At 56.7% G+C, this 21,302-nt stretch overlaps 1 protein-coding gene across 7 annotated transcripts in view; it reads left to right on the top strand.

Moving 5' to 3' along the window:
* The window catches only part of SPTBN5 (spectrin beta, non-erythrocytic 5), a 45,520-nt gene that overhangs the window by 1,766 nt on the left and 22,452 nt on the right, over positions 1-21,302 (top strand). For all 7 annotated transcript variants that reach the window (XM_032343357.1, XM_032343356.1, XM_032343360.1 and 4 more), the window contains exons 4-28: positions 1,912-2,028; positions 3,695-3,852; positions 4,380-4,608; positions 5,436-6,073; positions 7,317-7,455; positions 7,554-7,786; positions 8,024-8,180; positions 8,266-8,466; positions 8,558-8,764; positions 9,209-9,409; positions 10,084-10,236; positions 12,842-12,972; positions 13,199-13,438; positions 13,750-14,037; positions 15,208-15,448; positions 15,619-15,758; positions 15,908-16,007; positions 16,739-16,909; positions 17,269-17,424; positions 17,871-18,085; positions 18,484-18,661; positions 18,880-19,080; positions 19,308-19,424; positions 20,451-20,608; positions 20,988-21,123. In XM_032343357.1, the coding sequence (XP_032199248.1) occupies positions 1,912-2,028; positions 3,695-3,852; positions 4,380-4,608; positions 5,436-6,073; positions 7,317-7,455; positions 7,554-7,786; positions 8,024-8,180; positions 8,266-8,466; positions 8,558-8,764; positions 9,209-9,409; positions 10,084-10,236; positions 12,842-12,972; positions 13,199-13,438; positions 13,750-14,037; positions 15,208-15,448; positions 15,619-15,758; positions 15,908-16,007; positions 16,739-16,909; positions 17,269-17,424; positions 17,871-18,085; positions 18,484-18,661; positions 18,880-19,080; positions 19,308-19,424; positions 20,451-20,608; positions 20,988-21,123 (4,905 nt within the window). The remainder of the gene's footprint in view (positions 1-1,911; positions 2,029-3,694; positions 3,853-4,379; positions 4,609-5,435; positions 6,074-7,316; positions 7,456-7,553; positions 7,787-8,023; positions 8,181-8,265; positions 8,467-8,557; positions 8,765-9,208; positions 9,410-10,083; positions 10,237-12,841; positions 12,973-13,198; positions 13,439-13,749; positions 14,038-15,207; positions 15,449-15,618; positions 15,759-15,907; positions 16,008-16,738; positions 16,910-17,268; positions 17,425-17,870; positions 18,086-18,483; positions 18,662-18,879; positions 19,081-19,307; positions 19,425-20,450; positions 20,609-20,987; positions 21,124-21,302) is intronic.

Genomic DNA, 21,302 nt, shown 5'->3' with positions numbered 1-21,302 from the left:
CCAGGGTGAAGGTCACGGCCCCCTGGGAGCCTGGCATGCCTGAGAGAGGCCGGGGCAGTTAGAAGCCAAAGCTAGGGATGGGGGCACTGCTGTCCCCAAGCCTAGGGAGGAGCAGAAAACTGACAGCCACAGGATCCCAGGCTCTTTTTGGTCTCAGGGACCATAGCCTGTGAGCCAGCCACCTTCCCTCCGGATAGTTGGGTATAGTGGGCACCCCGTGGCCCTTGTCAGAGGCTCTGCAGCTCCCCTTGAGCACAGCTTGTCACTGATACATAGTCTATGAAGGTGACAGCCTTGTCTCCACTCCACATACTGCCGCCCCAAAACAGGGTTCATGAGCAGAACGTGGGATTCACTCGCTTCTGGAGACTGTGTCATTTGCTGGGCACTCCATGCCAGGCTCCAGGACCACGGTCATCAAAGCCCAGACCTGGCTGCAAGGGGCCCATGGTTTCAGGGAAGACAGTTGATTTGAACTCAGCTCAGTGGATGCTGGTAAATGTTTAACAACCAGCTCTCCGCGCAGGGGGAGTAAAAGCCCTCATTCGTAGCATTTGCTAATTTCCCTGGCATTGCTACGGCTGATTCCACCACGGCTGATTCCAAGCTACCAGTGTGATATCACTAAGCACAAGGTGGGAAGATCAGACTTCACAAGCTGGTAAGAGCAGACTCCGACACCCCACCCCCCAGCTGCTCCGGCTCCAAGCTGAGGTGAATACCAAAGGGCTCAGGTGTGCCAGGAGAGGAAGGCTGAGTACCAGCTGGACCCCACGTGATACCCAGGGATGCAGCCCCTCTACCAGGCAGGTGGTTGGCTGAAGCCAGCTTCCTGCCAGGTCTTACAGAGAGCCTCCCCTCTTCTGCCCCATTCAGTGCATCTGTATCCATTACCACTGTTTGCCAGCCACTCTGCTAGGGAGAGAAAAAGAGAAAGAGACATAAGAGAAAACCAAGATCCCCACCCAAGCAGAGTCAGGGGCTTGAGCACGTGTGTTTAAGGAGGAGGAATAGTCCCTGGGCTTCTATTTGACATAAGGTGGCTATTGAAAACACCCTTGAAAAAGTGGTATTTGGTAAAGACTTAGAAGAAGGGAGGGAAGTAGCCATGTGGCTATTGGCGACAATATTTTTAGATAGCAGGGACAGCCAGTACGAAGCCCCCAAGGCCTGTGCCTAAAACCCTAAGGAATAGCCAGAATCCCACAGGCCTTGGAGCGCTGTGGTCCAGGAGAGGAAGACAGAGCCAGAGAGTGAAGGGGCCCAGGTCCCATGAGGCTTTGATGTTTACTCTGTTCCTTTCTCCCCTCATTCATTCCTCTTCCCTGTCCATGCAGGCAAGATCTAGGGCAGCAGGTTTTCAACTTTAGTGCCCAGGAAAACCACCTGAGGAGTTTGTCCAAATGCAAATGCTGGGCCCTGGCCCACAAGAGTCTGATTGGGTGGAGCTCGGGAATCTGCCTTTTTACCAGGAGATGGACCACTGAGGAAGAGGGCTGAGATTGAAGTGCTCCCAAGCACCCCCATATGCCCTGAGAGGCAGAGGCCGACAGTTGCTGTTGTCTCTTGAGCCCATATATTGACTATGATGAGCTTTTATTTCCAACCCTTATGGCAGAACCACTGATCTCGGCCCCCATTTACCTGTACCCCACATATAGGGAGGTCCCCCACCCTGGGGGTCCAGCCCATTTCACCAGGCTGGGGTTTTGCTGAGAAGGACTTGAGTCCAAAACAGCAACCATTTAAAAAGTCTTCACCTGTGTGGCATTGTGCCCTGCGTCTTCCTTCCTTGGGGACCTCCTGGGACAGGATGGACCCTCCCATCTGGCAGCAGACCCCCCCAACTTTTGGGTACTCAGTCTTCTCTACATGGGCTTCACAGCTGAACCCAGCTAGCTGTGCCTGCAGGTGCCAATACCTCTCATTGGGCCAGAGAACATCGTGGATGGAGACCAGACCCTCATCCTGGGACTCATCTGGGTCATCATTCTGCGTTTCCAGATCTCCCACATCTCCCTGGACAGGGTATGTCCCAGCCACCACCCGCACCACCCAGCCCAGCCCTGGCCTCACCCCTGGCCCCTGGGGACAGAAGAGTTCCTCCTGACTCTTAGGAGCCCCACAACAGACCCTGGTGTCCACACAGTGAATACACACTCTTCAACAACGGGCAAAGAATTGAGAATGTCAGAGAGACTATAATATCCTGAAATAACAACTAGATCCACGAACTTCCATCCTGATCTGGGACAAGCCATTCACAAGTGAGCAGTTTAGGAAACTGCCCAGTGCCCGCCTTTCACCCCGACTGGTTGTTCCCTACTTGGCACTGAAGCCCTCTAACTCCTATTACACATCTAATGTGCTGCTGGAGGAAATTAAACATGTGGAGGGAGTCCCAGCCCCAGAAGTTTCCAAATCCCCAGTATCCTGAACATCAAAGAGATTGTCCTCTGTCCTTCGCTTGTTCTCCCACAACCAAATTGAAAAGAGTAAAAACATAAAGTCCTTATATTTATCAATTTTCACAGTTTGGTGGTATCCAAAACCCCACCTAACACTTAATTCCACTAGGATATAAAAGCCAACCTAGAAAATGAGACCCTAATGAAAAGAAACCATAGATCTGGCTCAAATCCAGGTGGACCCTTGACTGTGACTGTGAGCCCCAGGACAGCAGGAGCTTTGCCTGGATGTGTCCCCAGAGTCTCGCACCTATGCGATGAATGATTGGATGGGTGAATTTCTAACTGGCCTCAAACCCAGTTAGAGTTGGAGAGGAAGAAGGAGAGGGGCCTTTGGGGCAGTGAGGGTGAGGGAGGGAGTGGGTAGAAGGAGAGTCCCACTGAGGGCAGGACAGGGACCAAAAATGGAGGCTGGAAGTGGCGGGGAGGTGGGGGGGAGGAGACAGGAAGAAGGAGGGGGAGAGAAGCACTGAGGGGAAGAGAGATAGCAAGGCAGGGGTGCAGGCAAGTGGAACCAAGAGCAACAGAGTAAAGGAAACTCTCAGTAAGAGAAACATCAAGGGCGAGAGGGGTTTGAAACCAGAGGAAGATATCCTTGCCTGCCTGCTCTGCCCTCAGCAGTCCTGTGAGGCATCGAGGTGGCGGACAGGGGGCGCTCACCCGTCAGAGGCAGGCTGTCAGCCATTACAGGACGGGCAAGCCTATTGGTGGAGGCATGCTGGGCAGCCTTCTCCTTGCCCTTCTGCTCCTCCTTGTGTCATCCCTAGAATGGAAATAGTAATAGTGTCCCCCTCGTGGGGCCATGAGAGGTTGGAAAGCCATGGCCCTGTGCCTGGCTGGCAGACAGCCCACGGGGACCAGGAGCCAGTCTGCCAAATCCCAGCCTCAACTCCGTGGGGCCCATTGTTAGCCCAGTGCCCCCCGCCCATGAGAAGGGCTGGAGAAATGACAGCTCCCGCTGTTGTGGTCACCAGCAGGGACTCAAAGCCAGCTGCTCAATGTGACAGTGTTCAGGCACTCCACTTTGGAAGGACGATCTTTCTCCCTCAGCCCCAGTCCCCGCCCACCACAAATGAAATCAGTGAAAGAGCGAGCCATCTGCGCCTGCCCCCTGGTTGGGGGCAGAGAAGGATCACAAGCAGGCCCAGCCCACCTCTTCCGAGGCTCCCAGGTCCCGCTGCCTTCCCAGAGTTCCTGCATGGTGACCCGCTGTCCCACCCTGCCAGGAGGAGTTTGGGGCCAGCGCTGCGCTGCTGTCTGCCAAGGAAGCTCTGCTGGTCTGGTGCCAGAGGAAGACAGCCTGCTATGCCAATGTCAACATCACCGACTTCTCCCGCAGCTGGAGTGACGGGCTCGGCTTCGGGGCCCTCATCCATGCACACAGGTGTGCCTAAGGGAGAGCAGACCCGGCCTCTCAGCCTCTCAGCCTTCCCCCTGGAGACCCCTACCACTAAGCCAAACACCCACAATGGGCTTGGGTCCCAAACCTGCCCATCTCCCACATCCCTGGGGCCCATGCACCCCACAAACGGAACGGACGTAGAGCAGGCTGATAGCCTTGGCCCTCCCCTGTCCCTAGGAAATCCTGGGGGAGTTGGCCCGGTTTGCCTTGACCCTTGCCCTTCTCCACTTTCTGTGTCCCTGACTCTATTCTCAGTCCTTTTCCCGGCAAGTGGCCGGGAAAAACTGGGAGCTTCTCCCCCTTCCCAGAAGCCTGGTCCCTGAGGGAAATTAACATGCCCCCACCCCAAGAGCCCGATTCCTTCATGACCAGCTCAGATTACCAACAGGAGAAACTAATGTATGGTAAGGTGTAAACAGCCGACAGGAGCTGGTTGGCCTTTTTAACAAGTTCCCTAGACCCAAGCAGTAAGTGACTCTGGTGAGGAGCTCTGCCTGCTCTCTGTCCAGGCCAGACCTGCTTGACTACTGTTCCCTGCGTCCGGAGCGTCCACTGCACAACCTTGCCCTGGCTTTCCGAGTGGCTGAGCAGGAGCTGGGCATTGCTCAGCTGCTGGACCCCGAGGACGTGGCAGCCCTCCAGCCTGATGAACGCTCCATCATGACCTACATCTCTCTCTACTACCATCACTTCTCCCGCCTGCACCAGGAGCAGACGGTCCAGAGGAGACTTGCTAAGGTTGGTGACAAAGCAAAGGTGGCATCAAGGAGAGGTGGGGTGAGCATGGGCTCCGGAATCAGACACACCTGAGTTTGAAGCCTACCTCTGCCACTTCTAGCTGTGTGGCCCTGACCATGTCCCCTAACTTTTCTGTGCTTCCTTTGTCAAACGGCAACAATAATGCCTGGGGTCGTAGAAGGCTGCCGTGAGTTTTTGGGGGTGTTAGGCACAGTGCCCAGCGCGGGGTCTGGCGCACAGGGTAAGCCAGGTGAGTTCCATTGCCTCCAGCCCTCCCCCTCCCCCTGCTGTTAGGCTGTTAAGCTCCTAATGGGATCCAAAGGCTCAGAGAGCCAGACTCTGTAAGGACAGGCACAGAAGCAGCTCTGCTGAGCTCAGTCCCAGTTTCGGGGAGCTCTCTTCCTCTCCAGGCATAGTGGCAGGTGCAGAGGTCTGGGCAGGCTGTTCTTAGGGTTGGTGTCTCAGTTGGGGATGAGGGAGACGATTGAGGCCAAGGGTTCTGAGCTGCTTTAGGGATGTGGGGGCCTCAGGGAAGAGAGAGACGGCTCAGAAAAAGAACGGGACTCCCGGACATGAGACCAAATGGGGTAAAATAAGATGGAGGAAGCCAGGATGGGGGCCCCACGCTTCTGGGTCTAAGTGTGCAATTCAGGCAGACCTGCTTCTCTGGGGGCTGGGAGGAACCCCACTTTCATGCAAGCTCAGCTTGGGGAAAGGAGCTGCCACCCACCCTGGGAACCCCGGTGGTCAACTCAGCAGCCAAAGGGGGAGTGCCTTCATCCCAGGGCCTGTGCCCCAGTGCTGCCCTGTGCCCTTGCCTCCTCCAGATCCTGCTTCAGCTCCAGGAGACAGAGGAGCTGCAGACCCAGTACAAGCAGCTGGTGGGCGACCTGCTAGGCTGGATTGCGGAGAAGCAGGCACAGCTGGAGGCGCACGATTTCCCAAACTCCCTACCAGCCATGCGCCAGCTCCTGGTCACCTTTGCCCACTTCCGCACCCAGGAGAAGCCACCACGGCTGCAGCAGCGAGGGGCCATAGAGGCCCTGCTCTTCCGGCTGCAGACTGCGTTTCGGGCCCAGAACCGCAAGCCCTTCCTGCCTCCCGAGGGCCTGGGCCCGGCAGAGCTGTCCCAGCTCTGGACATGCCTGGAGCGGGCAGAGGCCTCCCGGAGCCAGGCCCTGCTGCAGAGAATCCTGCAACTCGAGCGGTTGGAAATCCTGGTCCGGCGCTTCCAGCACAAGGCTGCCCTTAGGGAGAGCTTCCTGATGGACACAGAGCACATGCTGGACCGGGCTGCAGCTGCCTCCCCACCAGCCAGCCTGGCCACAGTGGAAGTAGCTGCCCAGAGACTAGGCATGCTGGAGGCCAGCATCCTGCCCCAAGAGGGGCGCTTCCAGGCCCTGGCCGAGATTACAGATGTCCTCCAGCAGCAGCAGCACCCTGGCTGGGAGGAGGTGGCCTGCAGGTGAGCCCAGGGCACGGAAACTATCCTCAAAACAGGGTAAGGCCTTCCTATCATACCCTTATCTTTATGTGTGCCCATTCCTGGCCAAAGGGGTATAATATGGTAAGGGCTCCCCTTGGGAAGCCCAAATTCCCACCAATGCCTGAAGTTCCAGCATCTGTAATGGACCCCTTTTGGTAAACCACCACCCTTTCTACATACTTCTTATTAATTCACTCACTAAACATTTATTGAGCATCTACTATTTCCCGAGCACTAGGCTAGTGCTGGGGATTTAGTAGTGAAGAAGACACACAATAATCCCTCCCTTCCCAGAGCTTACACACATCTAAGGAAAACAAACTAGATAGATAGATAGATAGATAGATAGAAAGAAAGAAAATAGAGATAAAGCATAGGAGATTACAAGGTGCCAACAGAGGGAGAGGAAGGTAGACTGGGCAGTCAGAGGAGGTTCACTTTTGAGCAAAGACCACCGAGGAGTGAAGGGGCAGCCATACAGATGGGACAGACTCTCCCAGGCAGCAGGAATGGCTTGTGCAGTGCCTGTAAAAGATAGCACAGAGGCCAGTGCTGACCGAAGGGACCGGCAGCAGCTGAGGTCCCAGAAGAACAGGGCCAAAGGGTGGAGCCAGATAGCATGCTGGGTTCTCTAGGGTGCCCTAGACTCAGAGGGAATGAGTCGTGGGAGAGCCTGAGCTGAGGAGTGCCACAGTCCAACTTCTCTTCTACAGTGATCACTTTGGAGGCCATGTCGGGGACAGATGGAAGAAGCAGAAGCAGACCACATAGGAGGCTGCACAATAATCTAGGCCAGAGAGAAGTAACAGAGGCCAGAGAGAAGTAACAGAGGCCATGAGAAATGGTGGGATTCTAGAAATATTTTGAACCCAGAGGGACTTGGAGACAGACCAGATGCGGGGTGTGAGAAAGTGAGTTCTCCAGATTTTAGCACAGGCACTTAGAAGGCTGGAGTTGCTGTCTATCATCTGAGATGGGGCCTGGAAAGAAGGATTGGGGGCCCTGAAGACCTGAACCTCACAGACCCTTCCTCTGACTTCTCTGTCTGTGTCTGAGAAGCAAGAATATGATGGCCCAATCACCCCAGGCTAGAATGCTCCAAGGCCCCAGCCTCCAGGCTGAGGCTCCTCCCTAACAACCAAGTCCCCCACCAGCTATAGCCCCCAAGGTGGCTTCCCCATAGCAGCCCAGTAAAGACCACCCTTATTCTCATGTACTGCAGGCAACTGGAGATCACTGGGCGCTGGGAGCGACTTCTTGAACGTCTCCAAGGGCAGAAGAAGCAGATGGCAGACCTGCAGGCTATGCTGGGCTTGCTGCATGAGGTGGAGAGTGCCTCTAATCAGCTCAAGGAGCTCCAGGTGGGCCCTGTACCAGCCAGCATCCCCCTCCCCCAGGCCAAAAAGCAGGTGAACCAGCACTATGGGGCTGCAATGTTCACTTGTCCACCCCCGGCCAGGTGCTGGCTAGCTCCACAGCCTGTGGGCAGCTGCTGGCAGAGACCATGGAGCTACTGCAGAAGCATGACCTGCTGGAGGCCCAGGTGTCTGCCCACGGAGCCCATGTGCGCCATCTTGCCCTTCAGACCATGGAGCTGGACTCCTCCCTGGGCACTGGTGTGGAGGTGCTGCAGGCCAAGGCCCAGTCACTGGCCCAGCTCCACTGGAGCCTGGTGTCTCTGGTCAAAGCCCGGTAAGAGCTCATCCCACTCTTCTACCTACTGCAGAATCTTCGTATAACCCAGTAACCTCCTGCCCATGTTAAAAAATACTGCTGACTTGGCAACTTTCTCCACATTGTCCCTCACCCCCAAGTCTTCTGGGTCCCCTGCTGAGTCATCCAGAACAAGAAAACTCTTGTCTCAGGGGAAGTGTCTGAATCTGGTGGGGAGCCCTCCCCAATCCCTTTGGGGCCCCTGCCTTCCCTCAGGCGGGCCTTGCTGGAGCAGAGCCTGCAGCAGGCGGAATTCCTGCACCACTGCGAGGAGGAGGAAGCCTGGTTGAAGGAGCGTGGGCGGCTGCTGGAGGATGATGGGGCCCTGGGCCCGGACCTCAGCCAGATCAGAGCAGCCCTGCAGAAACACAAGGTACCCTCCGCCTGCCACCCTGCCAGTCCCCACCTTGCGACCCCCTTCTTCCCTTCACCCAGATCCCTACTCTGCACCCCGCCAGGCCCTGGAAGCCGAGCTGCGCCACCACCAGAACGTGTGCACTGATCTCGTGCGGAGGGGATGCGACCTGAGTGCCCGCGGGCCCCCCACGCGGCCAGATCCCCGCGAGAGGGCCAAGGCACTGCAGGGCACGTGGCAGTGGCTCCGGGCCGGGGCGGCCAGGCGGGGGGCGAGGCTGCAGGCGGCTCTGCTAGCCCGGCAGGTAGCGGGACGGTGGGCGGCGAGCGGCGGCGGGTGTGTGCGGGGCGTCCAGTGCACAGCCTGCCCTCCCCCCCCCCCCCCCCCCCCCGCAGTACTCGGCCGATGCGGCAGACGCGGCCTCTTGGCTGCGGGAACAGCGATTGGCCATGAAGAGCGCCCCCTGCGGACCGGACCCGGAGGCCACCGAGGCCCTGCTGCTGCACCACCGGCAGCTGGAGCGTGCGGTTCAGGCCTTCGGGGCCGAAATGCGGCAGCTGGATGAGCAGGCACGCGCGGCCGCAGCGCAGGTGTCCCTCACGGTGCGTGGGGCCGGCAGGGCCCCAGAACTACGGGCCTCCGGCTCCAAATGCACGCGTGATCTCAGCAAGGCCCCTGTCTCCCGTGACCACACAGAAAATGGAGATGGGAGGGCTTTTGTGGCCGCGGACCAGGAAGCCTGGGCTTCCCCTGGGCTTGTGGGGGCGGAGGGGGTGGTGCGGGGGACGGGGCACCCCTCCGCGGCAACATCCTGCCTCCTGCCCAGCCCAGTGCGTGGCATCCCGTCTGCCCACCCAGGGAGGTCATCCAGCGCGTCTGGCTTTGCTCATTTTGCCCACCAGTTTCCAGGCATTAACCAGGTTCCTGCTGGAATGCCCCCTCTTCACTTTTACCACCCCAGGGACAACCTCTAGGTGCACCATTTGGAGCCTTCTGTGCTTAGGGGAGCCCCAGTGGATGTGCTGCCCTCTGTCTTATCAGCACAGGTGGTGTCTGCCCTGAGCTCTCCGAAGAAAGCCCTGAGCCACCTGGGGACCTGGAGCGAGGTCTCCTGCTACTCCAGCCCCCCAGGCACCCGGAAGATGGCCCTCTCAGCTGGGCCTGACGCCATCTTTGACCCTAACACCATACTCCAGACACAGGACTGCCTGAGCCGAGACTATGAGGGCCTGCGGGCCCTGGCAAAGGTAACATTCTCGTTCTAGAAGATGTTCACGGAGCCCTTACTCTCTACTGGACCCTGAGCTGGGAGCCCAGGGACAGAGCCCTTATTGGACATGCATCCTGGCTGCAAACAGCTTATGTGCTGGCAGAGGAGATGAGAAGTCAGTAGACAGCTGTGGATGTGATAGGAGCCAGGTCAGGCTGGCAGATAGGGAGGGCATCTCTGAGGGAAGAATACTTGGGCTGAGACTAGGAACAAGGAAAGGCTAAGAGCAGGTAAAGGCGGGGGGGGGGGGGGGGGGGGGGTGCCGAAGAGACAAGGACACAATGGCCTAGGCAGGACCTAAGCCAAGGCAGGAAGGAGGCCCAGGAGGAGTAAAGGCCAGAGAGTCTGGAGCCCAGCAGTGAAGCCGGGAGTGGTAGGCAGCAGGAGGAGAGCCTGGAAGGGAGGTGGACCGAGCTAGGCAGAGCCAGGTCCCCCAGAAGTAGGGCCCTACCAGAGAGCCAAGGGCTAGATCAAAAGGGCACACTCTGCCAGGGTCCTTGACCTGATGCTGAGCTCTTGTCAGCTCCCTTCCATAGTCCTCTGACAGAGGGCTTTGGGCCCACCAGTGGGGAATTGGGGTGACAGGACCACTCTGAGGGCCCCATGGGGAAGTTGACCCTCACCACAATCCCTGGGCCGGCCTCTCCTCAGCACCACAGGGCGCGCTTGGAGGAGGCAATAGCCCTGTGGGGCTTCCATGGCTTCTGTGGGGAGCTGCGGTCCTGGCTGGAGAAGCAGACAGCACTGCTCCAAGCCTTGCAGCCCCAGGCCCACAACTTGGAGGTCACTCAGCTCACATATGAGGTACTGCTCACCAAGGGTGGGGAGTCTCAGCTGCTTGGCCCTGCCACCTCTCCTTATTCCCCATCCTTCTTCCTCCCTGCCCGTTCCTGCCCCTCCATTATTCGCTCCTGTGCCTGACTGGTCCATGTTAAGTCTAGTCCTTTCTGGGAAGGAAGAGCAAGGGGTCTGGCTTTGGAGTTTTTTTATCGAGCATAAATGACATGTGACATTACAGTAGTTTCAGGGATGCTATATAATGGTAGGATAGTTGTAGGTATTGTGAAATGATCACCACTGTAAATCTAGTTAATATCAACACATAATGTTCTATATTACCATAAGGACTCAATATACGTGTACATTTTACAGTAAGTTTGGTAAACAGCCATCACCACACATAGTTACATACGTTTTTTTCTTGGGATGAGAACTTTTTTTTAAAGATTTTTTTAGCATTTGTCAGAACGTAAGCAAGGGGAGTTGGCAGGCAGGGGGAAAAGCAGGCTCCCTGCTGAGCAGAGAACCTGATGTGGGACTCGATCCCAGGACCCTGGAATCAGGACCTGAACTGAAGGCAGATGTTTAACCGACTGAGCCACCCAGGCATCCCTTAGGATGAGAACTTTCAAGATGTGTTCTCTTGGCAACTTTCAAATATGCAACATAGTGTGATTAACTGTAGTCCCCATGCTAGACATTCCATCCCCATGACTTATTTTATAGCTAGAAGTTGGCACTTTTTGACCCCCATTACCCATGTCATCCACCCCCAGCTCCCTACCTCTGGCAGCTACCAATCTGTCCTCTGTGTTTGTCTTGTTTTGCTTTGTGTTTTTAGATACCCCCATACAAGTAAGATCATACAGTATTTGTCTCTCTCTGACTTACTTCACTTAGCCGAATGCCCTCATGGTCCCTCCCATTGTCCCAAGTAGCAAGACCTCATTCTTTTTCTATGGTATGAAAGAAATATTTAATTTTTTTTGGATGCGGTAGGTATATATATACCATATTTTCTTTGTCCATCCATTAGTGGACAGTGGGGCGGCTTCCGTATCTTGGCTATTGCCCGTAATGCTGCTACGGGCATGGGGGTACAGATATCTTTTCAAGTTAGTGTTTTCATTTTCTTTGGATAAACGCCAGAAGCAGAGGTGCTAGACCATAAGGTAGGTCTATTTTTCATTTTTTGAGGAACCTCCGTGTTCTTTTCCATAGTTGCTGCACCAATTTACATTTCCACCAACTGTGCACAAGGGTTTCCTTTCTTCCCCTTCTCCACATTCTCACCAACACTTCTTTCTAGTCTTTTCAAGAACAGCCATTCTCTAGTGATCTCTGGTTGTGGTTTTGATTTGCATCTCCCTGAAGATTAGTGATGTTGAACATCTTTTCATATGTCTGTTGGCTATCTGTATGTCTTCTTTGGAGAAAGAAGATTATTGGCTCTTGGTGTTGAACATTTTGAATTTGTTGTTTATGGTGTAAGGTAAGGGTCTAGTTTCATATTTGGCATGTGGCTGTCCGGTTTTCCCAGCACTATTGAAGAGACTATCTTTTTTCCCAATTGTATATCCTTGGCTCCTTTTTCATAAATTAATTGACCCTATGTGCATGGGTTTATTTTGGGGCTCTCTCTTCTGCTCCACTGATCTATATGTCTGTTTTTATGCCAAGACCATGCTATTTGATTATTATAAATAATTACTATAGTTTATTATAGTAAACTGTATAGTTTGAAATCAGGGAGCATGATGCCTCTGACTTGGTTCTTTCTCAACATTGTTGTAGCTATGTAGTCTTTTGTGTTTCCATACAAATTTTAGGATGGTTCTAGTTCTGTGAGAAATGATGTTAAAATTGATATGGATTATACTGAATTTGTAGCTTGCTTTGAGTAGTATGGACATTTTAACAATATTAACTCGTCCAATCCATGAACATGGTATATCTTCCCATTTATTTGTGGGTTTGTTTTTTTTTTAATTTCTTTCATCAGAGTCATAGTTTTCAGTGTGTAGGTCTTTCATCTCTTATGTTAAATTTATTCTAGGTACGTTATTTTTAATGTAATTATAAGTGAGTTTTTTTAGTATACAGAAGTGCCAGCTATCCCTGTAGATTGATTCTGTGCCCTGTACTGTTGCTGAATTCATTTGTTGTAACAATTTGTCAGTGGGGTCTTTATGGTTTCTGTATGTAATACATGGTCATCTGCAAATAGTGACAGTTTTACTTCTTTCTAGTTTGGATACCCAGCTTTGAATTTTTTTTTAAGATTTATTTATTTATTCATTTGACAGATTACAAGTAGGCAGAGAGGTGGGGGATGGGGGGGAAGCAGGCTCCCTGCTGAGCAGATAGCCTGATTCAGGGCTAGATCCCAGGACCCTGGGATCATGACCTGAGCTGAAGGCAGAGGCTTAACCTACTGAGCCACCCAGGCACCCCCTGGCTTTGAATTTTTAAAAAGCCCTCCAGCCCTTTAAGGACAGAAATCCCAGTCCTTTGAGAGGGAAGCAGTTCAAACACCTAGGCAGCAGAGCATGTCTGAGGTAATTTGTAGTCTTGAGGGCAGCTGTGAGAAGAGAAAAAAACCCTCAAGGCCTGGTCTTCCTTTCCCTAGAACTTCCTCACCACCCTGGCTGTGGGAAGGGGCTACTGGGCTGAGGTCAGCAGCAATGCAGAACAGCTGAAGCAGAGATATCCTGAAGGTATCCCCAGAATTCAGCAACAGCAGGAGGAATTGAGCCAGAGGTAAGAATGAGGGAGTGCAGGACGGGCTGGATCCAGTTCCCCAGGCCTGTGGAGCCTGCTTATCTACTAGCTCCCAGGATGCCAGGAGGAAACACTGTGTGTGTCAGGGAGGAGAGGGTGTGGGAATGGCCAGCCTGGTAGCAGCCATTGTGTGAACCCCCAGCCAAGGTCCCGGGATGGATGGGGATGTCCCTGTGATGGAGACATCCCTGTTCCCTCTGGTCAGGTGGGGGCAGATGGAAGCCCTGAAGAAAGAGAAGGAAACACAACTGGCACACACCACAGATGTGTGCACTTTTCTGCACGAGTGTGGATCCACACAGGTCCAACTGCAAGACCTGATTCTCCAGCTGGAAATCCTACAGCTGGGGCAATCCAAGGACAGCCACCGTACCCTGCAGCTGGCCCAGCAGAAGATGTTAATGCTGGAGAGGAGAGTCCATTACCTGCAAAGGACAGCCATGAAGTACACCCTGGGCTTGGCATGGGGACAGAGCCCTGGGAGGCAGGGGAGGACTGAGCAGGGTTGTGGGAATGAGGAATGGGACAGAAAGTGGAGGATGGGCAGGATGTGCTGTCTGAAGGATGGGGACACAGGTGGGGGGAGGGTACAAGGAAATGCCCATGGAGAAAGGGCGAGCCACATAGGCTTGCTGCGCCTGGGACAAGGGGGGAAATGGGAATGAGGGATCCCCACCCCTTCTCCTGGGGAATCCGAGCCTGGACACCAGGCCTCCAGGGCAGGGTCCTAACGAGGCGGTGGACCCCATCTCCCAGGGCTGAGGAGCTGGGGCCCCCAGAGAGCCGATCCCTGCAAGAAGAGGTGGAGCCACTGTGGGAGCTGCTGGAACGGGGACAGCAGCAGGTGGCCCGACAGGCCAGGGCCTGGGCTGAAGCGAGGGCGCGGCAGAGCTTCCTGCAGGAGAGCCAGCAGCTGCTGCTGTGGGTGGAAGGCATCTGGGCTCAGCTGCGCAGGGAGGAGAAGGTGATGGATGTGGCCTCAGCCCAGCAGCTGCTGATGGAGCACACAGACCTGCAGGTGGAGATACAGCTGCAACAGGAGAGGTCAGGAGGGGAGGGCAGAAGAATAGCCTTCAGGGGACAGGCCACCAGAAAGTGAGAGGCAGGAAACAGGGTGTCACCCAGGGGAGTAGGCCATGCTAGGATCCAGCAGGTGCTTGGGTCAGGTTTTAAGGAGAGGGATATAGGGGTGCCTGGATGCCTCAGTGGGTTAAAGCCTCTGCCTTTACCTCAGGTCATGATCCCAGGGTCCTGGGATTGAGCCCCACATCGGGCTCTTTGCTCAGCAGGGAGCCTGCTTCCCCCTCTCTCTGCCTGCTTCTCTGCCTACTTGTGATCTCTGTCAAATAAATAAATCTTTAAAAAAAAAAAAAAAGGAGGGGGATGTAACCAAGAACTGGTCAGGTATCCTGTGTACTTCTGGGGGTGGGGTGAGGTGGAATACAGGGCAGAATCTTAGCTTCCCGGAAGGTTCTGTCAAGTGCAGATTTGGCCATACCCCACCCAGGTGAGCCTGATGGATTGCTTTGAGTACTCGCTTCTGGATGACACAGACCCCACAGGCTCCCATAGTCAGATGGCTCCTCCCCAGTCTGGCTAGACCATCGGTCCTTCGGGGATGTCAGCCCAGGTCTGTCAGGCAGGCAGGGTCACCACGCACAGTTCACAGGCTATGACCACACAGGAGAACCTCAAGGTAGCCGAGTTGGGCACCGAATCCATCCCGTCCTCTGTTTCCAGACTCTACTAATGGGTTGAGGCTGCCTCACCTCAGAGGAAGCAGAGCCTTTCCTAATCCACACAAAGGTGTCACCTGTCCCCAAGCTGTGTACCCATATGCTCAGCTGGCTGAGAGAGGCACCCTTTCTCATGTCCATGGCCATATGGTGGCCCGGGTGCAGTTTGAGGGATTCTTCTACTTGCCTGGGCATGGCCAGGGGGATGGGGCCCTGGAGCAAGTGTGTGACCAGCAGGAAGCGTGGCCGCCATGAGACCTCAGCAGCCTGTCTGGCCCATTATGGTCTGCGCCTCACTAGTGAGCTAGGGCACAGCTGTCCTAGGGGACGAGTACGCCACTGGGGCTAACTAACCTCAGGTCCCCCCTGCCAGTTAGCCCTTTATCAGAGCTCCAAAGTGAGTGACCAAGGGAGAGGGGAGGAAGGGGCAGTGAGAGGTGCAGATGGGGTTTGACACTCCGCCTGTCGTTCTGGACAGGCTGCAGCAGCTGGAGGCTCAGGGCCAGACCCTTTCAGTCTTGGACTCCCCGGACTCCCAGGAGGTGGCCCGCACTCTGAGCCTCCTGGGCGAGCAAGGCCCGGGCCTGCAGGCCGCCTGGGAGCAGAGACGGCAGCGGCTGCAGGAGGGGCTGGAGCTGCAGAGGTTTGGCGGAGATGTCGATGGTTTCACTGCCACCTGTGCCAGACACGAGGCCTTCCTGCAGCGGGACAAGCTTGGGGTAGGGGGCCAGGGATACAGGGCTGCAGGGCCGCTTCCCCATCACTGGGGGGAGCTTTGAAGATGGGCAGGGGATGGGGTGGGGGTTGCTGGTGGCCCTGGAGCCAGCAGTGGGCAAGATGGTGCTGACCCCATCGTCCCAAGCATGACCTCCGGCCTCTGCCCCCCAAGGACGATGTCGGGGAGGCCCAGAGCCTGCTGCAGCAGCACCGGGACTTTGGGTGGCTCCTGGGCATCCTTGGCCATCAAGCAGAGGCTCTGCGGGCACGTGGTGAGAAGCTGGCCCTGAGCCAACACCCTGCTGCACACAAGTGAGCCAAGGCCCATGGGCACAGAGCACACCCTATATGGCCTGCTGCCCCGAGGCTGGGAGAGGGTGTGGGCCTCGAGGTGGCAGCGGGGCATGCCCTGAGCCGAGTCCCCTACCCCTGGGCCCTCCCCCACTCCACCTGGCCTCTAGGGTCCAGGAACAGCTGCAGAGTGTCCAGGCACAGTGGACCAGGGTCCAGGAAAGGAGTGAGCAGACGAGGAGGCGGTTGCTGGCTTCCCTCCAGCTGCAGGTGAGGCGGCCAGCCCAGGTGGACGAGGCCTCCCGGGAGGAGGGCCTAGGAGGCCCCTGCTGCGTGAACACTCGTGCACAATGCAGAGCCCTTTATGGTTTGCAAAGAACCTTCCCACATGTTCTGTTCTGCCTCGGACCCGCATAGCCCCTCTTGTGGGACATGTGTTACGGCTCTGATTTTTACAGGCTGAGGCCACACTGTTGAGGCAGGACTGAACAAAGTCCTGATAAACTCTCTTGGCCTTCCCTCATTTGGCGACTCCCATTGCCCATCATTTTGGGCCACACTCTGGGCTCACACTTGGGCCATGGGCACCTACCGCAGACCTCGGCTCTGTCAGAGACTTGTTCAGCCCCCATGGGGACTCAGAGCTGTGCCGGTCCACAGGCCTCCTGTGGCATAAGCCTATTAGGAGAGAGAAATGGCCATATGTGATCTGAGATGGCCTGAGTGGTGGGGACTGACCAAGGGTTCCTGTTATCTGGGCACAGGACACCATTGGGGGACCCCAGGCTGTCCCTCCCCGGACCTCCTCCTGCTGTAAGGGGAACATTTCCCTCCCCATCTCCGCTTTCCTGTCCCCACTTGTGAGCAGTAACCCAGGCCCCACCTTGCACACTGTGTCCTGCTCTTTCCCAGGGGCTCCGTGAGACCCCTCTCTCTAGAGGTCCATGCATCAGCCCTTCCCCCTGGCTCATGAGACCCATTTTCTCCTGGTTCTTGGGCAGGAATGGCAGCAGGATGTGGCAGGTCTGGTGCTGTGGATAGAGGAGAAGGGGCTGAGGGCAGCAGAGGAGCCTTCCCGAGAGCCCAGCGACATCCTGCAGCAAGCTGCATGGCATGAAGCTACCAAGCGTGAGCTGCTGGCCTCCTCTGGGCACGTGGAGGGCCTGCAGCAGGTGGGGGTGCTAGACAGAGGGTGCAGGGCTCATGCCTCTTCAAATCCCCAGCCCAGCTGGATGGCCTGTTTTCATGGAACAAACTCGCTGAAGGAAGACTCAATCTCAGTCACCTCAGAATTAGGATCCCCCGCTTCCTCCTCCACTCTGCTGGATACCCCTCTGTCTTGGGGTGCCCAAACCAGCCCAGAACGTTCCCTTCATGTCTTCCCACCATCCCTTGAGCCCTTGAGCCCTTGAGAACGCAACCTGTAGCAGACTACCCCTCCCCCCACCTCTGCCATCTGGGTCCCCCCTGCTGTGGCCCCTCTTGGAAAAGCAACTCGACACAATTCCCTCCATCTTTGTGTCTACTCCAGGCAGGGAGACGGCTGCTGAGCGACGGGCACTGTGCCGGGGAAGCTGTGCAGGCCAGCCTTCAGGGCCTGAGCAGCAAGTGGGAAGAGTTGAAGAACAAGCTGGCCCGGCAGGGGGACCGGCTCCTGCAGACTAGACAGCTTCTGGGGCTGCTGCAGGTCTGCTGAAGAGAGGCCCAGGGGACAGGAGGGAGACTGAGGCTTTGCTGGGCCAGGATGGGGAAGGGGAACAGGCAGGACAGACAGGGGCAGGGAGGAGTCTGGGGTATTCTGCTAACTCTGGAGGGGCCCTGGGGAGTCCTGCCGTCTTGAGAGGCCTCTGGCTGATGGCAAGTGAGGCCTGGCTCTGACAGTTCAGAATTGTCTCCTGTGTGCCCAGGGTGTAGTCGGCACAGCTGGGATACCTATGGAGGAAGAAGCGTGAGGGGATGGGAGTGTTCATGAGGCTCTGGGGCGTGGGGCGGGTGGGAGGTGGACGGTGAGACTCTGGGGTCCTCAGTGGGTCCTCGGCGAATCTGGTAAGCGGCAAGCAGTATGGTCTCGGAGTCCAAAAACTTGCAAACCTATGCTACAGAGCCTGATGCAGGACCCTGCACTCTCCCCAGGATGCCAAGGAGAAGATGAAGCAGCTGGAGAGGAGCCTGCAAAGCACAGAAACAGGGCAGGACCTGGGTTCGAGCCGGGAGTTACAGAAATGGCACGGCCAACTGGAAAGCGAGAGCCAGGCACTGGCCAGCAAGATGGCTGCCGTCGTCTCCCAGGCCCACCAGGGGCTCACTTCCCAGACCATTGTGGAGGAGACCCAGAAATATCTACAGAGGTACCCACCTGCTTGTTCCATCTTCACCCCACTCTATGCTACCCCCCACCCCATGAATGTGAGGACAGTTTACCCAGTGAGGTCAGCAGTGGCATCTACACGACCTACTTGTCCAAATCTCCTTCCCTTATGAGGAGGGTCATTCCCGGGATAGGAAGGCCAGAGACCCCAATTCTAGGCATCCTCAGTACCCCACAATCTGAAGTCAAGCAGGTTATCTGGGTGAAGTGTTTGGCCCTGGGCCCTTTCCAGCTGCTTCACCATCATCAGATGAGGCTCTCCCCTGTCCTCTGCTTTGTTCCTCATGGGTCCCTCGCTGGACTGTGGGAAGCCATGAGGGCCTCCGCCCTGCCCCACCGACTGTTTCACTGTCTATCATGTCTTCTGCCTTCACCCAGGTTCAAGTCCCTGCAGGGACCTCTGGCCGCCCGGCGCCTACAGCTGCAGGCCTCAGTGGAGCTGCATGAGTTCTACCAACTGAGCAACCTGGAGCTCACTTGGGTGGCTGAGCGCATGGCCAGAGTCGGCTCCACCCAGTGCTTGAACCAAGCCCAGAGACTTTGCCACAAGCACGAGGTAGTTGCCCCCTGTTCCTCCCAGGATCCCTGACCTCCCACTCTGAGATCTTAGAAGCCTTCTGTCACTAACACTTTGTCCCTATTCCCAAGTCTCCCAGTTATTCTCTGCCCAGTTTTGCCCCAGTGGGGCCTAGAGCCGCATGCACAGCTCTGTTGCAGGGGCCCGGTGCCTACGGGAAGCCCAGAGGCAGCAGTCCCCATCCCATTCTGTGGCAGGAGCTGGGGGCAGAGATGAGAGCCCACCAGGGACAGGTACAGCACGTGCTGGGTTCTGGACAGAGCCTCGCAGCCTCGGGGCACCCCGAAGCCTCACGTGTCCTGGAGCAATGCCAGAAGCTGGAGGGCCACTGGGCTGAGTTGGAGCGGACGTGGGAGGCACAGGCCCAGTGCCTGCAGCAGGCTGTGGCTCTCCAACAGGTGAGACACGGAGAGCCCCCGGGGTCACACTGTGAGGGAGGTCTGCAAGAGCTGGGCCTCTCAGGGGGGCGGGTCAGTTGGCAGAACCCCGGCCCAGAAGCTGGCAAGTCCCCAACAGGCACAGAATCCTTTGCACGGGCTGCTGGAAAGCCTAGTGCGATGTCCCCAAGGGTTGGTGGAGGGTCCCAGCTGACATCATCAGGGTGAGGTGGCCTCATTCCTGGCAGTGTTTTCTGGCTGCATCGGAGCTGGAGGACTGGGTAAAGGAAAAGCAGCCTCTGGTGGACAGTGAGGACTGTGGTGGAGAGGAAGCAGCCACCTCCAGGCTCATCAAGAAGAACCAGGTACCATGTCCCGGGCAGCCTGCACACAGCCTGCCCTGGGGAGACGATGAGCCACTAGGAGAGGTCTATCATGCTCGCCAAGGGCACATTCTCCTTCCCAGGGGCACAGAGCCCTGCTGTTTCTTCCTGAAAACACAGCCAACTCTTTTCCTGCCAACCCCCAAGTCTGGCAGGGCCCCCTGCCCATCCCCAGGGCTCCCCTCCTTCAGAGACAGCTCTTTGAAGAACTCTGCCCCCTTCTTTAGTCTCCTGACCCATTGACAACCCTGTGGGCTCAGGATTTCCCTGCCTTCTTCCTCTCTTGCCCCAGCACCTTCTCCCATGTCTTCCTCGGGGTTCTTCCTCCCACACTTTGAATGTCACCCTTTGAGTTAACCAAATGCCTTCTTGATACCTACCTCCCCTGGCAAGCATTCCCCTGCCACAGTTAAAGGGAGGGAGGCCCAGTGCACTCTCCTCCTGGGCTCAGACTCTCAGGACCTCACAGCTCTGAACCCAACCCCACAGCAGCCCTGGTTCCGGCTGGCAGTGATGCGTCCTCTTGTCTGGACGTGGTTTCCGTAGAGCCCTCATGGTTGGTGTTTCCATGTCCTGGGATGGAGGACTCTTAGCCATTTGTGCAGGGCATGCCTGGGGCCGTGCCCTTGTGGGGCTTCGGTGTCCCAGACGTCCTGGGCAGCTCACTTAACGCCAGCCATCGCTGTCTTCTGTATTGTCTGGGTCTAGTGCAATATCTCCTGCCTCCGCCCTCCCCCGGCCCCAGTTACCCAGCACCTAACCTCGCTTACTAAATAGTGAGTCCTCTGAGGACACAGTAAGAACTCCACGAGCATTGGGTGGGTGGATGTTGGATGCATGGCTGGGCAGATGGGGTGGGGATGAATGGACGGGTGGATTAGTGGATATGTAGATGGGCAGACGGTTGAGTCTGAGGATCCGTGGCTGAAGGGAAGGGTGGGGAAGATGCGTGTGTGGGTGAAGGAGCCATCCAGTCTGCACCGGGCCTGGGTCGGTGTGTGCTGGCAGGCCCTGCAGCAGGAACTGGCCCTCTGCTGGAGCTCCATGGAGAAGCTTGACCAGAGGGCGCAAATCCTCGCTGGCCCTGGGGCTCCGGAGCACCTGCGCGTGGTACGGGAGAGGCTCTGGGAGCAGCTGCGGGCACTGCGGGAACGGGCGGCCACACGGTAAGGGGGCGCTGTACCCGCTCTGGGTCTGGCGGGGCCTAGCCATGGTTGACCGTTCCCATGCCGTGACCCTGAGCTGGAAGGAAAGCCTGGCCCCCCAGCCCATAGAGATGTGTCAGAGGAGCCCTTGCTGGGGGTTACTCCCCTCCTTCCGTCAAGTCCACAGCAAGGCCCGCTGGGCGAGAGCTCAGCCCCCAGCTCCCTGCTCCCAGCTCCGGTTGCTTCCCTGCATATGAGCCCACTGCCCTGCCCTGGCTTACTTCTCCCTGAATCCAGAACCACAGGCTTGCACAGAGACCACGAATAAGCTCCTTCAGGTTCCCCGCTTCCGCTGGGCCCACTCTCCCCAACCTGTAGGAACCACGGGCTGTCCCCACAGGGGCCGAGAGCTGGAGGGGACTCTGAAGCTGCATGAGTTCATGGGGGAGGCTGAGGAGCTGCGGACCTGGCTGGCTAGCCAGAAGCAGGCGGCTGGGCTGGGGGAGAGCCTCGGAGAAGACCATGAGCACATCCTGGTGAGCAGAATAGGGCTGGGAGGACACCCTCAGGGAGAAGGCCGGGGGCAGTGGGCCGGCCCAAAGGACTGTGGAGGAGGGGGCTGTGGGAGTCATGAGTGCTGGCCGAGGACAGGCCTTCTGAGGAGGTGTAGGCAACGGGGGCTGTCCCACCCCTCGTTGCCCAATCAGGAGGCCCC

The sequence above is a fragment of the Mustela erminea genome, chromosome 5 (genome assembly GCF_009829155.1).
Source record: "Mustela erminea isolate mMusErm1 chromosome 5, mMusErm1.Pri, whole genome shotgun sequence".
Taxonomy (NCBI): domain Eukaryota; kingdom Metazoa; phylum Chordata; class Mammalia; order Carnivora; family Mustelidae; genus Mustela; species Mustela erminea.
Note: the sequence above shows the minus strand (reverse complement) of the source record. Positions and strands in the feature narration are given on the sequence as shown.